General features: G+C 61.1%; 1 protein-coding gene across 1 annotated transcript; it reads left to right on the top strand.

Moving 5' to 3' along the window:
- The first annotated feature begins 2,696 nt into the window (after nucleotides 1-2,696).
- Nucleotides 2,697-14,735, top strand: DAPK3 (death associated protein kinase 3). Its single transcript, XM_078443631.2, has 9 exons — nucleotides 2,697-2,814; nucleotides 3,758-3,900; nucleotides 10,031-10,391; nucleotides 10,574-10,703; nucleotides 10,915-10,963; nucleotides 11,538-11,564; nucleotides 12,603-12,755; nucleotides 13,457-13,502; nucleotides 13,921-14,735. The coding sequence occupies exons 2-9, from the start codon at nucleotides 3,839-3,841 to the stop codon at nucleotides 14,455-14,457; spliced, it is 1,365 nt and encodes a 454-aa protein (XP_078299757.1). The 5' UTR covers nucleotides 2,697-2,814; nucleotides 3,758-3,838; the 3' UTR covers nucleotides 14,458-14,735.
- The last annotated feature ends 7,010 nt before the right edge of the window (nucleotides 14,736-21,745 follow it).

Raw genomic sequence — 21,745 nt, 5'->3', positions numbered from 1 at the left:
ATATCGAGTAATTTTGTCAAAGACACCACTGTCGTAAATAGAAACTTGAAGTGTGTTTTAAGTTTAAACCGACTATAAATTCATACGCCACCTGTGGTCCTTGGCTCGCTAATCCTGCACCTCTGTCTGCGTGCATTTTCTGTCAAATGTGAAATTCCACTTGCAGGGGCCGACCTGGCAACGTGAGGTCTGTAATCACACCCAAGCATTGACGTGTCGCAAGTGGGTGTCTGTGTGTCTGTGTGTGTTGTTCGCTGTTTTCATTGTACTGATTTTGTGTGATTCTTCTGGCTGCTCCAGGTCAGGACTGAGGCCCCCCCCCCCCCCCGCCAGGCGCCCCAACCGGGGGTAATTCTTAAAGAGTAATTACAGTGTGGTATCTGGAACCACGGTAAGGAGCTTTTCATACTGTTACGCTAAACACCACTGGCCCATCTTGCGCTTTGAAAGTGTCCTTTCCCCTCTGCACGATTTCGTGACCTCATGGCTTGGTTACTGGGAAATAATAGCATATACCAAGTTGGCTGCTCTAACAGCTGTTGGCACATTTCACTAAAGAATATCGAAAGGTCACATTCGTTAACCGCGATTTCATCAGAGAAGTGCTGGCTATCAGGAAACGGTCAAGCAAGTTTTGAGATTTTTAATTTTTTGCTTAAAAGCTCGAATTTACCATTGGCAACAAATACGGTCACTTGTTTCCCTTAAAGTGACGGTTTTGGTTTAAGTTTGGAGAATCCCAAGTAGGCTCTGCACTGCCAGCATGGAGTCCCGACATGGTGCTTAGACCCTCGAACCATGAGGTCGTGACCTGAGCCGAAATCAAGAGTGACTTTAAAAAAACAATTTTTTTTAACATTTATTTATTTATTATTTATTTTTTTTAATGTTTATTTTTGAGAGAAAAAGAGTGCAAGTTGGGGACGGGCAGAGAGAGAGGGAGACACAGAATGAATCCAAAGCAGGCTCCAGGCTCTGAGCTAATAGCACAAGAGCCTGATGCGGGGCTCAAACCCACAAACAGATGATGATATGAGCTGAAGTCAGACGCTTAACCAACTGAGCCACCCAGGCGCCCCGCCCCCCCCCCCCCCCCGTTTTTTGTTTTTTTTTTTGTTGTTTTTTTTTTTAACATTTATTTTTGAGATAGAGCTTGAGCAGGGCAGGGTCCAAGAGAGAGGGAGACACAAGATCTGAAACAGTTCCGGGCTCCCGAGCGGTCAGCACAGAGCCTGACATGGGGCTCAAACTCACGAACTGTGAGATCATGACCTGAGCTGAAATCGGATGCTTCACCGACTGAGCCACCCAGGTGCCCCAGAGACGTTTGATTTGTTCATTTGTGAGAAAATGTCTGCCACGTGCCCAAGTCTAATTTCCTATAGCTTGTCAGGCCTTTTTTTTCACCCCAAGAAAAATGATGTCCCAACTCCTAAGTACGGGCTTTGCATAAGTAACTTACAAAGAAGGCAGTGTGGGAAAGGGAGAAAGAAGAACGTGTTCTGGAGCAACCTGACAGACACTATCTAGAACCAGGTCAACATCAACAGTGATGTCCTGTTGGTATTCTGGAGCCGTGTTAAGGTGTCATGGGAAGGGCACTTGACCTCTGTGGTCTTCCTCCCTAAGACCCATCACCCCAGTGTCCGAAAACCACACCAGACAAATTCAGTTGAGGGACGTTCTACAAAATACCTGGCCGGTACTCCTTGAAACTGCCACCAAAGTCCTCAAAAAAGGAAAGTGTGAGAAGCTCACAGCCAGAGGACTCTAAGGACTAAATATCACGGGGGGTCCTGGATGGGATTCTGAGGCAGAGAAAGGACATTAGGGAAAGCAAATCTGAATAAAGTGTGGACTTGGTTAGGATAATGTGTTACTGTTGGTTCTCCAGCGGTGACAAGTGTACCAGACTAATGTAAGATGTAACGATTCAATCAGAAGACGATGGTAATGGCCTGAGGTCAGGGTGGTTGGGGAAAGTCAAAAGACGGGGTCTTTTGTCAGGTGGCATCTGCAGTGGTTCAGCAGTGGCTTTGGGTTCGGGTCTTTCCGGGAATGAATCTCGGCTTTGCCGTCTACTGGCTGTTTGACTTTGGGTGGGTTACTTAACCTCTCTGGGTCTCAGCTTCCCCATCTGTAGAACGGGAGAAATAGTAACATAGTTTGGTACGTACTAACTAGCTGTTGTAGCACCTATCGGGAAACCATGGGAGTCAAGGATCAAGCACGACAGGGGACACCGGACTGGCCTCATTTGCATTTTTGTGTATTTGGAATGAGGGTAACATTTCACAGAGGAGGAAGCTGCGACTCAGGGACTAAAGCGGCCGCGAGCGGCCAGGCGGGAGCTGGGCTTTGCGTTCGCGTATCTTGTGCTCAAGGAAGGGCAGGAAGAGGGACGCAGGATTTCAGCACCGCACCTCTCAGCTTCAGGACCCGGGTCAGAGGACAGCGGGTGGGGCAGCCCGGGGGCCGGAAGTCGGCCTTCCGACTTCCTAAGTGTGACCGACGTCAGTTGCAGCCAATGTGCTGCGTGACGACGAGCCTGGCGGCCAGTGGCGAGGCGGCATCCGGGTTCGGGGGCCCGAACGCCAGCGGGCGGGGCCTGGGAGGCAGCGGGTGGGGCGGGACGTCACGAGCGGCGGGCGCGCTGACCAATGGGCGGCGGGCCCCGCCTCCCGAGGGCGGGCCCCGGCGGGCGCGGTGACGTCACGCAGGTCGGCGCGTCCCGGCGGCCGCGGTGGCTGGGCTGGAGAGGGCGGCGGTGGCCAGCGCGGCAGAGGGCCGGCCCGGGGCGCGGAGCCGCGGAGGGTGCGGAGCGGGCGCGGCCCGTGGCCGGCGGGCTGGGGAGGCCGAGGCGGCGCTTCGGGGGCCATTGGGGGGACGTCTGGAGACCCCTGGGATAAGCGGGCCGGGGAAAGGACTGGGTCCGGGCTCTCGAGGGGCGTGGCGGCCTGGGGGACGCCGGAGCGGGGTCGTTGGGGCTGGGAGAGACCTTGGAGGGGCCTGCCCTAGAGCGTGTGCGAAGGTTGGGGGAGAGGACAACGGAGGAGACTCAGATGTGGCCGGGGAGACGGGCTGGGGAGCCTCTGGTACCTGGAGGGATGCCTGGGAGGAGCGGGGAAGAGTTAGTCTCCTTGGGGCGGTGGACGTCAGCGGGAGGCAAGGACGGGCAGGGACCTTGCAGGGACTTGGAAGCCATTGTTCAGTTCCTGAGGATTTCAGGACTGGGGGGAAGCACACGGCCGCGCAAGGTCTTAGGAGATCTGGGGCGGTCAGGGGGCTTGTGGGGGGAATGGGTGAGGCCGAGGAGGGGATAACGTGGCTGATGGGCAGGGAGGTGGGTGTCGGGACTGGAGCACCTTAGCAAATTGGGTAGGAGTGAGGGAGCCCCTGGCTTTGGGGGTGTGACGAGTGTGGGGGAACTTGCAGGAACGTAGGGGTGGGCTTTGGCTGAGCAGGTTGGGAGAAACCTAGGAAGGAGAGTCAGAGAAAGGCTGGGGCAGTGTGTGGGAAGCCAGAGGTCTGGGTCTGGCGGAGTTACGGGGCCAAGGTGGCACGGTGGGGTTGCCACCCTTTTGGGGGGTGGGGTGTGTAAGTGCTCGAACACAGGAAAGTACCCCGCCCGCCACATGCATGTGCCTTCTGTGAGGAGCGTGGAACTTATCTTGGGGAGTGGGTGGGGGGCAGGTTGTTCTTCCCTAGGAGAAATGGCTGGCATCTCACGTCTTCCCTATTGCCCTATCTCCTCCAGGGTCACAGCTAAGGGACTCCCTGAGACCGTGTCTCCGGCCTTTCACTGGAGGGGAAGGCACCGGAAGGCCGACCGGCCACCATGTCAACATTCAGGCAGGAAGATGTGGAGGACTACTATGAGATGGGGGAGGAGCTAGGCAGGTGAGCTCTGCGCGGGCCTCGGGGGCAGGAGGGAGGCGTTGCGGGGTTTTCTGGATGGCGTCTCCCCTCCTGTCCTCTTTCCTACCCTCCAAGACGGGATGAGTCAGTGCCGTGTGCTGGTGGAAGGAATTTAGGCTCTGGGGTCAGGCGGCCCCGTCCACAAATTCTTTCTCTGACATTCTCTGTGCCTTTCCCTTGGGGAAAAATATCATCAAGCACATGGAGCCCCTAACAGTGCCTGCCGTGTGGCGTGAGAGAGAGCGGTAGGTGGTAAAGGTCTGTCCCTCTGTTTAATCCTTTCTTGAGGGAGGTGACCGATTCCCTTGCACGTTTCCAGGAGAGGCCCCCTGTCTGGGCCCACATCCCTGCCAGTTGGTTAGCATTCTTGTGGGAAAGAGAGGAGGTTTCCCGTTCCAGCCAGGCAGCTGATTTCCTGTCCCCCGGGAGCACCCCTGCCTTGGACTAGCCAGACATCATCCTTTTTTTTTTTTCTTGCCGGAGCCTCAGACCTTATTTGGTGAGTTCACTGCTGACCAGCCCTATGATGTCACCAAAAGGGAATGTAAATAACTGAGCCGTGCATCAGGCCTTGGCTGAAAAAGTATTTCAGGCCTGTTTGGGATTCTGAAATCCCTCCTTTAGGAATTTCCTTAACAGAGTGGTAGAGAACGGAGCTCCCCCCCTCCTCCCCCAAACCTCATTCTTGTTGAAAATGTGTTAGGACCTCCTCCCGAGGGTGGCTCGGCAGAAGTCCGAAGGAAATATGAAAGAAATATACACGTCCTGTGTATATTCCCCTTAATCCACTATTTGCTCTGTTGGGAATTGATTCAGTGGGAATGTGTACGCGTGCGGACCCCGTGGCCTGAGAACAGGGAGAGTCGCTGTAGGGATTTATATGGACAAAGGACGGGGAGCCTCTTCAGTGGCTGCCACGGAACCACCGCCCCCGTAGATGGAATATTATGCAGCCATTAACAAAGAGCCAGGCAGGGGCGTCAGGGCGGCTCTGTCGGTGAAGCCTCCGACTTCAGCTCAGGTCACGATCTCGCGGTCCGTGAGTTCGAGCCCCGCGTCGGGCCCTGCGCAAAGACAGCTCAGAGCCTGGAGCCTGCTTCGGATTCTGTGTCTCCCTCTGTCTCTGCCCCTCCCCAGCTTGTACTCTGTCTCTCTCTCTCAAAAATAAATAAAAACATTAAAAAAAAATTAGAACAACAAAAAAGAAAAAAGAGCCAGGCAACCTGTATAATGTTCGCCACGTAGGAAGTATATTGAAATTTGGTAGTGGCTGTGTCAATTTTAGTAATTTTAATACATTTTGTTTAAGCCGATAGATCGAAGTATGACCTTTTTGCTTGTGCGGTAAAAATTACGAAGGAAAAATTCTACCGCTGTTTTTCTATGAAGCCTTTGAAATCTGGTGTGTTTCTAGAAGCTGACAACACATCTCAGTTTTTCGTTTTTTTAAAAATATTTATTTATTTACTTTGGGGGAGGGAGGGAGGGAGGGAGGGGCAGAGAGGAGAGACAGAACCCCAACCAGGACCCACGCTGCCAGCCCAGAACTGGGGCAGGACACGGGGCTCGATCTCAAACCGGGAGATTGTGACCTGAGCCAAAATCAAGAGTCAGAACCTCAACCGACTGAGCCACCCCTGGTGCTCCACATCTCCATTTGGACCGGCTTGGCGGGCCACCGTGTGGCCGGTGGCTGTCATCTGGGACAGCGCCGCTGTATGTAACGATCCGGAAGGTGCTTGGAGATAACATGAAATGAGGAATTAGGCACCGGATGCCGCACAGGCTGTGGTGCAGTTTGTATAAATTATAGATGTCGCTCACAAGGGGGGCGTGGTCGTCATCCCCACTGTATGAGGAAGCGGGGGCTGAGAGGAGGGAAGCAGCTTGCCCAAGGCCATGCGGACCGCGAGTGGCCAGGTGGGCTTCGGGTCTGGAGACCAGGCCCTGCAAAGGCCAGGCGGGCTGGAACCAGAGGCGGGCATTTATTTGGCTTCCACCTGCCCACGCTGGGACGGGCCCATTAGGTGTCCCAGCGACTTGTGGCCCTGCACGTTGGAAAGAGTGTGCGTCCTTGTGCCCCAGACAGCTTCCTGTCCCCTGCTCGGTTGGCACCCCTGAAGGCGGGGCCCGCAGCCCAGCTGTGTCTCCCCCGGTGTCACCGCTAACCGTCTTGGCAAATTAGCTCCTGGGCCTCACCATGCTGACGAGGACCATGAGTAAAGCAGGGCCACCTTTTCTTGTCCCAGGGGCCATGGGGACAAATGACCCGGAAGCAAGTTTGTATGTGTGTGTGTCTTTGGGAGGGGTCGGGGGATTCTTTCTTCCTAGCTGGAGTTCACGTTGATGGTCTCGAGAAATGACTTAGTCTGTGGGTCGACAGGTGTGGACTTCGCTCTGGCTTCTGCCTCGTGGAGTGGCGTTTGTGCCCGTATCGGCTCGCGCGGCCCGGTAGTGTGACTGGGGGCAGCAGGCAGTTGTGCTTTCCTAGCGCTGGAGGCGGGGAGTCTGAAGATCAAGGCGTCGGCAGGGCTGGTTCCTCCTGAGCTGTCTCTCCTGGGCGTGCAGACAACCACCTTCTCCCTGTGGCTTCATAGGGCTGTGCGTCTGTCTGTGCATCTGTGTCCTACTCCCCTCTTACAGGGACACCGGTCAGATTGGATTCAGGTCCACTCCTGTGAGCTCATTTTTTTTTTGTTGTTGTGTTTTAAATGTTTATTTCTGAGAGAGAGAGAAAGAGAGACACAGAGCGCAAGTGGGGGAGGGGCAGAGAGAGAGGGAGACCCAGAATCCGAAGCAGGCTCCAGGCTCCGAGCTGTCAGCACAGAGCCCGACGCGGGGCTCGAACCCACGGACTGCGAGATCACGACCTGAGCCGAAGTTGGATGCTCAATCGACTGAGCCCCCCAGGCGCCCCCACTGTGAGCTCATTTTAATTTAACCACCTCTTTAGAAAGGCCCTGTCTCTGGATAGTCCCATTCTGACGTGCTGGGGGTTAGGGCTGACACATGGGCTTTTGGGGGACACGGTTCACCCTTTAGTAGTGTCTTTCTTCCTGTTCCCATGAGCTCTGCCTGACTCGTCTCCATTTGTTGGCTCCGCTTAGATACAGCAGGGGAAGGGCGCCTGGATGGCACAGCCAGTTAAGCATCCAACTCGGTTTTGGCTCATGATCTCACGGTTCGTGGGTTCGAGCCCTGCATCATGCTCTGTGCTGCCACATGGGGCCTGCTTGGGATTGTCTGTCTGTCTGCCTGTCCCTCCTCCCCACCCCTTCCCCGCTCACACACACTCTTTCTCTCTTAAAATGAACTTAAAAAAAAAAAAAGCAAAGCAGGGAAAAAACAGTCCTTGTATTTGAAAATGAGGCCACAGGTCCAGCACTTGGCACGCTACGTGGTGCATGTTGGGCATCTGATGTCATTACCATGGGGGAGTTGTGGTGGGACGGGAGGTGGGCCTGGAGGAATTAGCTGGGCGGGTGCAGGCAGAGGAGAGGGGCAGGCGTTTCGGGTGGGGGGAGTGTTAGTGGAGACATGGGGGGGGGGCAGGAGCATAATGTCCCAAGGGACTGCTGTGGCAGATCAGGGGGCACGGGGCGAGGCCTGATCAGGAACGCTTTGCCTTTCTCGGCTGACCCGTGCACTTGGCTCTCAGATCAGTGCTTGAGTCTCCCGTCAGCACTGTAACAACTCACCGTGATTCAGTGGCCTAGAAGGGCTGGAAGTCAGGAGTCTAAAACGGGCCTGGGGAGACCCCTCTCCGGCCTTTTCCGGCTTCCAGCGATGCCACAGCCTTGGCTCTCGGCCGCTCCTCCGTCCTCAGTGGCCAGCAGCGTGGGGTCCACCCGTCTCTCTGCCTTCTTCCTGTGAGGACCTCTTGAGGACGCTGGGCCCCCCCCCCCCGGGCACCGAGGATCACCTCCAGGGTCTCAGGGGCCTTGGCTTGCTCCCTCCTGCAAGGTCCCTTTTGTCGTGAGAGTGCTGTATTTACAGGTTCTGGGGATTTGGACGTGGGTGTCTTTGGAGGGACTGTTGTTCAGCCCGCCGCGTCAGTATTAATTTTGCGCCTCCCACTGACCCACCTTGAACTTCACCCATCTTCCAAGTGTGTGTGCGTAGAGCACATCTGTGACGCCACCGTGGGTAGGTCCGCTTACCGGACAGCCCCGGTTGGGTCCCTCGGTCTTTTTGAGGTCCGTGTTGGCTTGGCAAAGGCGCCCCAACCTCTGTCTGTTCCCAGGGTCGTTCTGGCCGGCCTGCCCTCCCTCTGCCGTCGCCAGCTTCAGAGGGCCTGGCCGCCCCCGTCTCTGCCCTTCCTTCCTCTGCACTCTCTCCCTCATCTCCCCGAGATCTCATGTAGCCTGTTTTCTCTCGAGCCCTGGAGGTGCCGTGAAGTTTTCTGTCTGGAACGTGTACTTTCTGTCTTGGAATTGGTCCCCGCTGACGTGGACTCAGCAAACTGTGGCCTTCGGGCCAAATCCGGCCCAGCCTAGTGTGGTCCTGCCTGCCTGGGAGCCTGGAATGGTTCTTTATTTTTTTTTTGAAAGGTTGTAAAAACACACAAGAATTATGACAGAAACCACATGGCCCGTAAGGCTAAAAATACTTGCTGTCTGGCCTTTTTCAGTCAGCTCTTGAGTTAAAGTAAGTTCATGTAACTAAGTTCCTGGATAGCAGAATAATTTGGACGTTGGACAGCTCCCCAGAGTGCCCCGAATAGGCTTTCTGTCTCTCTTTTCGTAGCGGCTGTCTTGAGATGTAATTCACATACTGTGCAGTTCACCCCTTTCAAGTGTGCAAGTGAGTGGTCGTCGGTGTATTCACCGGGTTTTGCAGCCATCTCTCCAAGTAATTCCAGAACATTCCATCACCCTAAAAAGAAGCCCCGTCCCCATCAGCAGTCACTCCCGCCCCCGGCCCCCACGAGCCCCCTCCCCGTCCGTGGAGGAGCCCGTTCTGGGCGTTTCACACCCGCGGACTCACACCCCCGCGTGGCCTCTCGTGGCCGGTTCCCTCCCTGAGCGTCGCGTGTTCGGGGTCCGTCCGCGGGGCGGCGGGGGCGGGCGCCTCGCTCCTGCTGGTGGCGGAGGGACTTGTGCCTGTGTGGTGGACAGGTTGTGTCCCCCTTTAGGCTCTCGTGAATCCTGCTGACGTAGGGTTTGTGTTCACGCTTCTCTGTGGATTCGTGTTGTCCTTCCTCCTGGGGGGACACCTGGGGCGGGATTGCCGAGGCGCCTGGAACCGGTGCTTAACCTCTCGGGGAACCGCCAGCCTGTTTCTGTGGGCGCGGGCTCCAGTCCCTTGTCCTCTCTTTGTCAGCTTGAAAATGGGTGCGTGCCTTTTACTTGGCCGGTTGTGTAAGAAGCTCCTTCAGGGGCGCCTGGGTGGCGCAGTCGGTTAAGCGTCCGACTTCAGCCAGGTCACGATCTCGCGGTCCGTGAGTTCGAGTCCCGCGTCAGGCTCTGGGCTGATGGCTCGGAGCCTGGAGCCTGTTTCCGATTCTGTGTCTCCCTCTCTCTCTGCCCCTCCCCCGTTCATGCTCTGTCTTTCTCTGTCCCAAAAATAAATAAAAAAAACGTTGAAAAAAGAAAAAAAAAAAGAAGCTCCTTCAAAGTCAATGGCTTATTTCTTGTCTCTTAGATTTTTAAACACGATGAAATAGGCTGGAAAGTCGAGTTTGTATAGAATTGTGTCACTTAAAAGTAAAGACCCCCTCTTGGCTGCCCCAGCCCTCTGCCCCCCTGAGACACAGGTGGCGTATAGGGTGGTGAGTGATGGGCGCGAGCCCCTGGCCTCCTGCCCACGCGGAAGTACCTGTACGCATCCAAGCGGCACGGGCCCGCCGAGCGGGTCCTCAGCGTGTCTCCTGTCACCCGCTTTCTCCTGGCCCCACGGTGGGCTCCAGCTCCCTTCCGTAAACCCCGAGCTGTGTCCTTTTCCTTCTGTGGCACACAGATGCCACGCAGCCACCAGATTGCACCTGCCGTGTGGACTCCCGGAGGGGCGGGGCTGGGAGGTGCAGTCCCAGAAGGTTCTGGAAAGCTGCAACCTTCCCGCTCCCCCGCCCCCCGGCCCTCGCGGGGTCCCGCTCACTCCGCTGTCCCCGCAGCGGCCAGTTTGCCATTGTGCGGAAATGCCGGCAGAAGGGCACCGGGAAGGAGTACGCGGCCAAGTTCATCAAGAAGCGTCGCCTGTCGTCCAGCCGGCGGGGGGTCAGCCGGGAGGAGATCGAGCGGGAGGTGAACATCCTGCGGGAGATCCGGCACCCCAACATCATCACGCTGCACGACATCTTCGAGAACAAGACGGACGTGGTGCTCATCCTGGAGCTGGTCTCGGGCGGGGAGCTCTTCGACTTCCTGGCGGAGAAGGAGTCGCTGACGGAGGACGAGGCCACCCAGTTCCTCAAGCAGATCCTGGACGGCGTCCACTACCTGCACTCGAAGCGCATCGCCCACTTCGACCTCAAGGTGAGCCGAGCGGGGGCCCGGCCGGGGCGGGTGACCTGGGGCGTGGGGGCGGCGAGGGGCTCCGGCTCGGAGCGCGCCCGCGGGCTGCTGCTGCCGGGGGTGGGGGGGACGCAGACCGCCTCGGCCTGGGCCCGGTGGGGGTGCGGGGCCGGCTGGGCAGCGGCGTCCTCCTTCGCCCGCAGCCAGAGAACATCATGCTGCTGGACAAGAACGTGCCCAACCCACGCATCAAGCTCATCGACTTCGGCATCGCCCACAAGATCGAGGCGGGGAACGAGTTCAAGAACATCTTCGGCACCCCCGAGTTTGTGGGTACGGCTCCGTGCGGCGCCTCGGGCCTGGGTCCCGCCCTCGGGTGTCCTCTCCCGAGCCCTGGTGTCCGGCCTCCTGCCCCTCCCCCCACCCCCGCCAGGCGGTCCCTGCAGGCGGGCTGTGCCACCCGCTCCCCGTGGCCGCGTCCCCGGGGCTGCCTCAGGTGCACCCGGCATCCGACCCCACGCCGTCTGTCTCCCGGTCCCCGCAGCTCCCGAGATCGTCAACTACGAGCCCCTGGGTCTGGAGGCAGACATGTGGTGAGTGGTGGGGGGCTGGGGTGGGGGTGGGGGGCTGGCCCACGCCCCTGGGACGAAGCACCCGCACCCCCCAGCCATCCGTGAGCACTGCCAGGCCACAGCCGCAGGCGGGGATGGGGCCCATCTGCTGGGTGTGGGCAAGACAGACCGTCGACTTAGAACGGGGCTCGGCAAACGATGGCCCGACGGCCAGAGCGGGTCTGTGGGTCCCGAGTGGTCTTCTTGTGTTTAAGGCGTTGTTAAAAATGAAACAGGCAGCAGAGACTGGGAGCCTCAAAGCCCAAAACGTTGGTTGTCTCACTCTTCGTGGAGCTTGTCAACCCGCCTTCGAGCCCACATCTGCACCCCCCCAGCCCCCCCAATTTGAGCCTTGGCAGGTGGTGTGGGCAGATGAGCTCATATCTCGCCCTGAGACGCCAGGGCGGGAGAGACAGAGGCCCTCGGTGGAGGCCTTGCAGACCCTGAAGGAGAGGGGGCCGTGGGCTTCTGGATCCCCAGCCGTTGAGAGATTCTGGGAATTGGGGTGCTGACCGCCGCCACTGAGCTGACTGTCCTTCTCGTGTGTTCTCTCCAGGAGCATTGGTGTCATCACCTACATCCTGTGAGTGCCTGCTTGGGGCCTCCTGCTTCTTCTGGGGCCCTGCTGGGGCAGGATGCTGGGTGGCTGGGTGGGTGAATGAATTTGTGCAGGAGGGAAAGGTGTGCGTTCAGAAGGCCCACACCCCCTGGCGCAGGGCCGAGTGGGGACCGCGTGTGTCCTCCCTCCCTGCTGGCCAGCAGCCTGGCCCGGCCTCACTCCCTGGGTGCCGCGTTTGGATTGTTCCTCGCCTCCACCCCTGCGCCAGGCAGGCTCCCCCTGCGTTTTCCTCCCTCGTCAGGTGGCACAGCGATCCACCCTGACGGTGCCTTATGATGGGTCTTTTCATAGTTTTAGGTTCTTAAGTATTGAAGAAAGGCTAGACTTTCAAAACAGCTACAAAACCAGTGCGGTTTCTGTGCCCCTCACCCGTCTTCCCATGACGCTGGCATCTTTTTGTCGTCGTCGTTAAGTTTACTCGGAGGGAGGGAGAGAGAGCACGAGCACCTGAGGGGCAGGGAGAGACAGGGAGAGAGGATCCCGAGTTCCACCGGTCGGTGCAGAGCCCCCACCCAAGGCTCCGTCTCACGACGGTGAGATCGTGACCTGAGCTGAAATCAAGAGTCAGACGCCTGACTGACAGAGCCCCCCGGGTGCCCCCAGATGAGTACTCCTCCCTGTCCGTCACAGTGCCGCGTGCCCAGAGCCCCCGGGGGCGGTGGTGTGGCCCCCCCAGCGCGGCTCATCAGGAAGGCCCACGATGTCCTTGTGTGGTCTCTCGGGCCGTGCCCGGACCGTGTGTGGACGCACTCGGCCGGGATTCCCCTGCGGGTTGTCAGTGTGGCCTCTGATCGCTGAACATTTGGGGGACGTGTTTCGAGCTTCCTTAGAGACTTCTGCCCGCTCGTTTGAGTCCCCGTCGGAGGCTGGGCGCGAGGGTTCTGTGCCGTGTGGTGGGAGGCTAGGGGCCGGGGTGCGCGGGAGGCCCGGGGGGGTGGCGCAGGCCGCGGCGTGTCGGTGGGGCGAGTGCAGGGGCCGCTGAGCCCCGTGCCCGTCTTCCAGTCTGAGCGGCGCCTCCCCGTTCCTGGGCGAGACGAAGCAGGAGACCCTGACCAACATCTCGGCCGTGAACTACGACTTCGACGAGGAGTACTTCAGCAACACCAGTGAGCTGGCCAAGGACTTCATCCGCCGGCTGCTTGTCAAAGACCCCAAGTAGGAGCGCTGGCCGGGCAGAGGGCGCGGGCGGGGGGCGGGCAGGGGAGGCCGCTGGTCCCCGAGAGCACATCCTCGTGCTGTCCCCTCCTTGTCACTGGGAGTCGGGCACGGCCTGGCAGCGGGCCTGTGGACGGCTTAGCTCGGCCTGCGCCGTGTCTTTAAGAGCTGTGAGTGGATCCTTGTTGAGAATCCTGGTTGAGAGCTGTGACTCCTGTTGAAGGTAGGCTTCGTGTGGGGTTCTTCTCCGAGGGAGCCCTCCTTCCCAGAGAGGTGCTCCTCTTGGCCAGAGTCCTCCCTGGCCCGAGCCGCCCATTCTTGCCACCTGCCTGTCCCTCCTGTGGGCGCCTGAGTTGGCGAGACCCAGTGTCAGGTCCCGCCCCCCGTAACAAAACCGCTCGGAAAGCGTGACGACCCCAGAGCAACAGGCCTCTTGATGGGCTCCTTGCTGGCTGATCGGAGCGGATGCTCTGAGGGTGCAGGTAGTTCCCAGGTCATTTCAGGGACTTGCCCCCGGCTGGAGGGGCGTCCCCAGGGGGCCAGTGTCTGTGAGCCGTCTGAGGTGGGGGCAGGGAGCTGAGCTGCAGGGGGAGGGCCCAGAAAACCCCTTCCCTGTTCTGTTCTCCCCACCAGCCTTGTGGGAGGACCGGGACGTGGCGGGCGTGTGACTAACCAGGGTGGGGGGGGGGTTGCTTTTCTAGGAGAAGAATGACCATCGCCCAGAGCCTGGAGCATTCCTGGATCAAGGTGAGATGGGCAGGGCTGCTCCCTCTCCAGGACGGCAGGTGTGATGAGGCCTGAGTGTCGGGCAGGGTCCCCAGGGGAGTGGACCCGGCTGGCAGAGGGCGGGGTGTGCACGGGGATGGTGTGGGAGCCCCTCCGTGTGATACCCGGTGGGGTCCCCAGGCCCTCTGCACGCGGCACGGCTCCCTGCACAGAAACTTCCAGAACGGGGTGGCCTCTCGGCGGGGAGCGGCAGTCTTCTGTAAAGGGCCAGGCGGTCCCTGTCTCCTTCGCCTGGGTCTCTGGCAGGGAAATGCCGGAACCAGGCCCGGCCCCCCCCCTCGCCCCCCCCCCCCCGCGAAGGGGCGGGGCCGTGTGCCGGTAAGACTTTATTTAGGCGTTTAGGCGCCGCCCGCCTCAGGCCCCGCCTCTCCCTCCGCAGGCGATCCGGCGGCGGAACGTGCGGCGGGAGGACGGCGGCCGGAAGCCGGAGCGGCGGCGCCTGAAGACGGCGCGCCTCAAGGAGTACACCATCAAGTCGCACTCGAGCATGCCCCCCAACAACACGTACGTCAGCTTCGAGCGCTTCTCCAAGGTGCTGGAGGAGGTGGCCGCGGCGGAGGAGGGCCTGCGCGGCCTGGAGCACAGCCGGCGCCTGTTCCACGAGGACATCGAGGCGCTGACGGCCATCTACGAGGAGAAGGAGGCCTGGTACCGGGAGGAGAACGAGAGCATCGGCCAGGACCTGCGGCGGCTGCGGCAGGAGCTGCACAAGACCGAGGCCCTGCGGCGGCAGGCCCAGGAGGAGGCCAAGGGCGCCCTGCTGGGGGCCAGCGGGCTCAAGCGCCGCTTCAGCCGCCTGGAGAACCGCTACGAGGCCCTGGCCAAGCAGGTGGCCTCCGAGATGCGCTTCGTGCAGGACCTGGTGTGCGCCATGGGGCAGGAGAAGCTGCAGGCCGGGGGGTGCGGCCTCCGCTAGGGCCTGGCGGGCGGGCGGCCCCTCCACAGCCCCGCGACGAGGGCCCCGGTGGGAAGGGCGCGGGGCCGGGACGTGCTCGCGGGGCCGGGAACCAGCGGCCGCCCTCCTCCCGCTCAGCCCCTCTGTCCTGCGGCTTCCGGGTCAGAGTCCCCTGGGGAGCCCCGTGAGCCCCGCGAGCGCTCGGCACCGCAGGACAGAGCCGGCCAGGCGGCCCAGGGCCAGCCGCGTGCAAGGCCTGGGCCTGGAGCTCGGAACCCCGGGGGCGGGGGGGGGGGGGCGGGGGGGGGGGGTCTCACCTGCCTCTGCCGGACGCCGAGGTCCCGCCTCTTCTAGAGACGAGAGGCAGCTTCTGACCCGGCCCTCTCGGTCCCCAGCCCTCGCTGCGCCCCCCGGGCTGAGCTGGCACCAGGGCCCGAGCCGAGGAGATGGCTCAGCCCTTGAGGCGTCGGTTTGGGGCAGGTGGCGAGGGGGCGTGAGGCTGGACGCGGGACCCTGATGCAGAAGCTGTGTCTGTCCCTCTCTGAGGCCCAGGCGGCTCCAGGTGCCGGGTCAGGAGCCGTCGCTGCCCCTCACTCCTCTCTGCCGCGCCTGTCACAAAGCGCACGTGATGACCCGCACAGCCCAGCCACGCCCCTGCCTCCCATCCCAGTGCTGCCTTCCGAATTGTGGGGTAGTCGCCCCCAGAGTGCTCTGCGAAGGCCCAGTGTCCCCCGAGTGCCCGGCGAGCCCCTGAGGCTTCCTGCTGCCTGCGTCCGGCCGAACCATCCCCGCTGGGCCAGAGAAGGTGGAGGAGGGGCTGCAGGGGCAGTGCCCGCACCCGCCACTAGGTGCCGCCCTCGAGCAGGGCCCTGCGTCCCAGGGAACGTGCCCCAAGGTCCCGGATTCACCAAAACGAGGCTCTCTGGCCGCGTGCTCTGCACTTGTGCCGCGGGTTGGGTTAAGCGAGTGACATCTGTGTGGCCCCTCCGTAGCCTGAGAGGACAGAGGCTCTCCGGACAGAGGCCAGCCTGACCCAGGGGCGGGAGGAGCCCCCTGAGGTGTCCTCCCGTGTGCCTAGGCCCGTCCCCAGCGCCGGGGTGGGGCCCGCCGTGTACCCGTCCGCGAGCTCTGTGTATCACACGTGCATGTGCCTAAAGGAAATAAAGCCCCGCTTCCCCAACACGTGGCTGTTTCCTGTGCTCAGGCCCCGACCGGGGCGGCCAGTCTTGTGGCCACCCAGTGCCATGGCTCTCGTGTCTCTTCCCCTCCACTGCTGCCCCCATGCTCTTTGGGAAGACGAGGGCAGACCTGGGGGGCCTCGGAGGCTGCCCTGATCTTGGGGTTTGGCAGGTCTCGCTTGCGATGGAAGCTTCCAGACAGCTGGAACGAAGTCAGAGGGGCCTTCTGTCCCTCTGTGCCGCCTCAGATGCTGCCGGGACCCAGGGCCCCAGCGTGAGGACGCCGGACAAGAGGCCACCCCGTCCACCCCGTCCGCTCGGAAGGGATGGGGGGGTCCTTGTTCCCCCTGCTGCTGCCTCTGGGTCTGGCATGTGGTTCCAAAAAGGGAATACTTTTTACTTTCTTCCGGGAGCTGGAGCTCTGGGGTCAGTGGTGCCCTATCCTTTTATTACCTCGTGCCCTACACCCAGGGGCACATCTCTCCTCATTCGTGTTCTGTTTTTACTTTAACTGAAAGGAAAGCATTGAGATCCGACTTACCGTCTCTCCTTTTTAATCTCTTTTGGGTGAACAACCTCAAGTCTTAGCATTTCAGTAAATTTCAGCTCACTGACTGCTGAGCTCAGTCGGGTCTCCCCCGTTCGTCCCTGACTGTCCTTTACGGCCGGCTCGTCCAGCCCAGGACCTGGTCTGGCCCTTTGGGGTTCAAGGTGATGACTGAGCGGCACGGCCCCGTGGGTCACGTGGCACAGAGCCGGTCGTGGCGGGGGTGCCCTGGTGTGCGTAACGTGTGTAAGGTCGGCAGGCCGCACCCGTCTGCCACATGTCACCAGATGGCCTCCAGACCCCCCGGGGGCCCAGGGACCGGTGGGCGGCACCCGTCCAGCCAGTGCTGAGCAGGTCTCGCCCATTCCGGGCACTGTGGCGGGCGCTGGGCGATGGCTGCAGAGGGTTGAGACGACGTCTGTCCTGACGTGGGAGAGGAGGGAGTAGTGAGACCGGGTACAAACCGACATCCGCTTTGTCCAGGGTCCGCCCGGCTGCGGGCCTAGATCCCCAGCGTCTCCTCAGGGTAACGGGCTGGTGTCCTTGCTTTGCAAACACTCGGCCCCGCCCCCTCCTACCTGGGGAGGGGTGTCCACGGGGAGCCCCTCTGGGGCCACACCACACCTAGCCAGGGCGTCCGGCCGGTGCAAGCACTTCGCGGAGCCTGGGGCTAACGGAGTTATTGAGTCTGACCTTGGCCCGCAGGCTCTGATCTCTGCCCCTGCTATCGCTCCTCGAGGGTGGGCTGGCCCAGTAGGGGGTTCTGACCACCAGAATACAGCGGAGGTGACGAGGTCCGTCCCCCCATCAGGCCACAGAAGACTGTGGCTTCCGTTTTGCTGCCGGACTGTCCCTTGCTGGCTTTCACGAGCGAGCTGCCATGTCACAGGCCCAGATGGCAAGGGGCAGCCAGCAAGGAAGAAGGCCCACCAGCCGCGTGAGTGGCCCTAGGAGCGGACCCCTCCCCAGTGGAGCCGTGGGGTAGAACCCAGGCCTGGCTGGCACCTGGATCGCGGCCTCCCGGGTGACGCTGAGCCTCGGACCCGGGCGGGCCACGTCGGGACCCCTGACCCACAGAGACTGGAGACACCCCGTTACTGGAGATGCCGTCTGGTTTTTCCTTGTGCAAAGTAGGCGTGTCGTCGTGCCTGTTTCTTGACTGGGGGGGGACAGACTATGGGAACCACGGGTTGCCTTCCTCCCGCCCGTCGGTTGGCTCAGATCTTGGCTGCGGTGTATGAAGTTCGTCGGAGGAAGGGTTTGAAACTGGTGTTTGTCTCGGGGCGCCTGGGGGGCTCAGGCGGTTAAGTGTCTGATCTTAGCGTTCGGCTCAGGTCATGATCTCGCGGTTCGTGGGTTCGAGCCCCACGTCGGGCTCTGTGCCGACTGTTTCGGATTCTGTGTCTCCCTCTCCCTCAGCCTCTTCCCCGCTCGTGCTCTGTCTCTCAAAAATAAATAAACATTAAAAAATAAACGGGTCATCTAGTAAGTAAGCTGTTGCCCTGTGAGCTGTGCTAGCAAATTACTGATCCCGAGCAGGGGCGGTGCGGGCCCCAGTTTGAAAACCGGTCGGTCGGGAAGACAGGAGGCTTGGATTCGGGACAAGCGGAAGGCCCGTGGGGCTGAGCCCGGACCGCGGGCAGAGCGTTTCACCCGCCGAATGAGGGGGCTCCACACAGGGTGTCAGGGGCACGGTGGGAGGAGAGAGCAGAACGTTCTGGTTGGATCCCGGTCGGCAGCGGAGGGACCCCGGGGCCCAGTGGGTGGCAGAGGGGTAACGGGGGGCGGTTTGCACCCAGGGTGGCTCCCGTGGGTTGAAGTGTGTCCCCCAGAAAGAGAAGCGGTTCCGAAACCCTGGAACGTGGGCCTGGAGCTGGTGTCTCGAGTCGCCTTGTGCCCGGCCATTTCCAGCCCGCGGCCCCCTTGGGCAGGGACGTGCCCAGGTTGAGATTTCGTCCGAGGCCTGGCCCTCGACGGAGGCCCTGTCTCGCTCCCCCAGCAGAATCTGGCCCGTCCGCTCCCACCTTCAGGACCAGGCGCGGCCGACGGCAGCAGGTGGGCGAGAGGCCGCTTGGCCGAGCCAGTGGGCGGCGGGGAAGAGGGTCAAGAGGGGTGGGCACCCGGGGTGGGGCAGGGGAGGGGCTCCGGGGGCCCCCGTGGGGGAGATGGCTCCAGGGACGCCCCTGGACATCCAGGGCAGGCGCTTACGCAGGGCCGAGCAGGCCGGGGCCACCACCTCGGGCGGCGCTGTCCTGAGGTGTGGACGATTCTGCTGCTTCCGTCGAGCAGATCTGTCGTGGGGGCCCCTCCGTGGAAGGCGGTGGGCAGGTGCCGCGGGGGCCACGCGGGGCCACAGCGGAGCCACTTGCTGTCTGCAAGGGGAGGCAGACGGCTTCGAAGGCCGCCCCGTCGGGCTCCCGGCTCTTGGCCAACACACTACCTCCCCGTGTTGCCAGTCGTGCCCTCCCTCAGGGACGGTGGCCCCATCTGTGTCCCTCGCCGGCAGCGAAGGATGAAGGAAAGGCGTGTTGGGGGCAGCACAGTGGGCCCCCCCGAGGATGAATCCTCTTAGACTGGAGGGGGGGGTCACCACGCCATGCTGGGTCCCTCGCCGTCTTTCCTGCAGGTGGGGGGCAGGCGACGTGCCCTGTGTCCCCGCCCGGGGTCGTGAGCAGGTGCAGCGAGGAGGGCAGGGCCGGCCAAGCCCACGGCTCCCACGCACATGGGGTGCTGCTGTTAATAACAGGGGGGGCCCCCTATGGAGCCGCCCCGCCAGCCCCAGATGCTCCTTCGGCCCCGGAGGCCTTTAGCGCCCCCTTGTGAGAGAAAAAGAAAAGTCAGTCCCCAAACCTCTCCGTCCGTCCGTCCATCCGGCCCCACGCAGTGGCTTGAAAAGTGAGACACAGACCAACGGCGTCGTGTTGGGCTCCGTGCCGACAGCCGGGAGCCTGGAACCTGCTTCGGATTCTGTGTCTCCCTCTCTCTCTGCCCCTCCCCTGCGCACGCGCTGTCCCTCTCTCTCTCTCTCTCAAAAATAAATAAACATTAAACAAAATAAAAGGATTTCACTCACAGACCCTGAAGTTTGAATTCCACACGGTCTGGGCTTCCCACAGATTTTTTTTTTTTTTTAACGTTTTTCTTTATTTACCTCGATCGAGACTTGCAAGTCGGGGCGGGGCAGAAAGAGGAGGAAGAGAGAACCCCAAGCAGGCTCCGCGCTGTCCGTGCGGACCCCGATGGGGGGCTGGAACCCGCGAACCGTGAGATCAGACCCGAGGCCGAAGTCGGACGCCTCCGCGAGCGAGCCACCCAGGTGCCCCCCAAATTAGCCATTTTTAAGTGAATGATTCACTGGCATATGGTGCATCCCGTGTTCTGCAACCACCCCCTCGAATTCCAGAACATTCCATCACCCCCACAAAGAAGCCCTGTCTCCACTAGCCGTCACGATCCCTCCCCAGCCTCCGGCACCCCGGAGGCGAGTTGTTCTCTCTTGTCTTCTGTTCCAGTGAAATCCATCTGTCCGTCTTTGCGAATGGATCTTTTGCCCGTGCGTGATTTTGACCCTGAGGACTTCCCAAAAGGGTCCCAGGGCGGGCCCGGCCCCCACACACCAGAGAGTCCCCGATACACATAAGGAACCACCGGTTAAGAATCCTGGGTTCGAGTTCTGGTTCTGCCACTCGCCAGCTGGGTGAGCCCCCCCACCCCACCCTTGCCTCTTAGGGCCTCGCCGCCCTCCTCCGGGGTTGGGGAGCAGGGGTGGGAGGCCTCTGGAGACCAGAGCCAGGGGCTTCATCTTCGGGTTGTAACGGCTCCCTCTCACCCATGGCCTCGGTTTCCCCATTTGTCCCAAGTGGCTCGAATCACTGATTTCCTGCCTTCCTCTTTCATTCGTTCCTTCCCCTACCGTTTAGGGGGACCCTGCCTTCTGTGGGCCCTGCCTTGTGGGGTACTGGGGACACAGCGGAGAATAAGATGTACCTGGCCCTCCCTGTGTAGAGGGAGGGGGTGGAGGAACCAGAACTTCCTGGAGGAGGGGCCGTCCAAGCGGACACACAGTGATTTAGGCAAAGCAGGCCAGAGGGAGGAGGCTTGGATAAGACAAAGGGGTTCAGGGAAGTGAAAACAGGATGTGCAAAGACCCTGTGGCACCAGCTCTGACCGCAGGGGAGCAGGTAAATGAGGGGTAGGGGCAGGGCACCCTCCCCCTCCCTCTCCCCACCTCCCTTCATGAAACCTTCTGGAGGTGGGGGCTCAAACCCAAAGAGAGCCTCTCTCCCTATGCTTGGGGCCTTCCCACCCCTGCTCCCCGACCCCAGAATCCTGTCCTTTCCCGGCTCAGGAAGCGGCCGGTGGAGGCCTGATGAGGGTTCCCAAAGGGGGGCACTATGTCCCCATCCCCGCAAACTGCGGCCGGAAGCCTCCCCTGGATTATCCGGGGGGCCCCACACGTGGTCACAAGTCCTACCCTCTTCCCGTCACCTCCCCGCTGCCCCGGCGGAGGCTGCCTCCTCGACCAAACTAGCCTGGCCCCGCTGAGCTCCTTTTCAACGGGGCCTCCTCCTTGCGCTCGACCTAGGAATCTGGTGCCGGTGAGAATCCTGCCAAGTCTGTTTAGCCAGACTCCCCCCCCCACCCCAACCCTCGTGTTTCCCCTCAGCGACTCTCTGGCCACCGGGCTGCCTCTCTCTGGCTACGGAGCGCCGCGTGTGCCCGGACGCAACACCGAGCGCTTGCCCGCTGCGGCCGGGCCTGAGTTCAGTCTCCCGTTCGCGCTCCGACGACCGTCCGGCTCTGGCTCTCTTGATGCCCCCCCCCACCCTCCCCTCCGTGTGTGGTGTGTGGCCAGCCGCAGCTTGGGGGAGACCCGGAGCGGGAGCTGCCCTTGCCCTGTCCCGACACCCTCACCCCCGCGGCCTGCCCTGTGCGTCCCCGCGGTTTCCGCGACCTCCCTGCCCCGATTCTGCCGGCAGGAACCGCGGTGACAGCCGAGGGAGACGGGGAGCACCATTATCCTGTCGTCACCGGTGAAGGACTCCCTGCGTGGCCCCATCCAGGACTGACCTGGTGCAAAGGTCGTGGGGGGCGTGGCCCTCACTTCCTCTTCCCACCTCCAGCCCATTCTGGGCCTCGGTTTCCTTGACTGACAGCGTGGCTGGACCCCTGACCCCTGAGCCCCGCCAGGCGCCTGGCCGGCTGGCAGGTGTGGAAGCCGGCTTCAGGGTGTGGCCTGTGACCCAGTTTGGGCGGCAAGAATTTCCGGGGAGCCTCCTTGTGGGGCACGGAGCCCAGACCACGGGTGACAGTGCCGTGCCCAGACAGAGGCCTCCTGGTGTCGGCCCACCTGTGTGACGCTTCTGTCCCCAAACGGCCCACAGGTCGCGAAGTGTTTGATTTCCTCTGTGTGAAAGGTCCGGAGACAGAAAGTAGGTCAGTGGGTGCCAGGGCCTGGGGGCGACTGCTCATGGGGATAGGGTTTCCCTCTGCTGGAGGTGGAATGTTCTGGAACTAGATAGCATTGATGGTTGCACAACATCGCGAGTGTACTAAGTGCCACCGATGGTAAATTTAGCAAAGA

Source organism: Panthera onca, chromosome A2 (genome assembly GCF_046562875.1).
Source record: "Panthera onca isolate mPanOnc1 chromosome A2, mPanOnc1 haplotype 2, whole genome shotgun sequence".
NCBI lineage: Eukaryota > Metazoa > Chordata > Mammalia > Carnivora > Felidae > Panthera > Panthera onca.
This window is presented reverse-complemented; position numbering and strand designations above follow the sequence as displayed.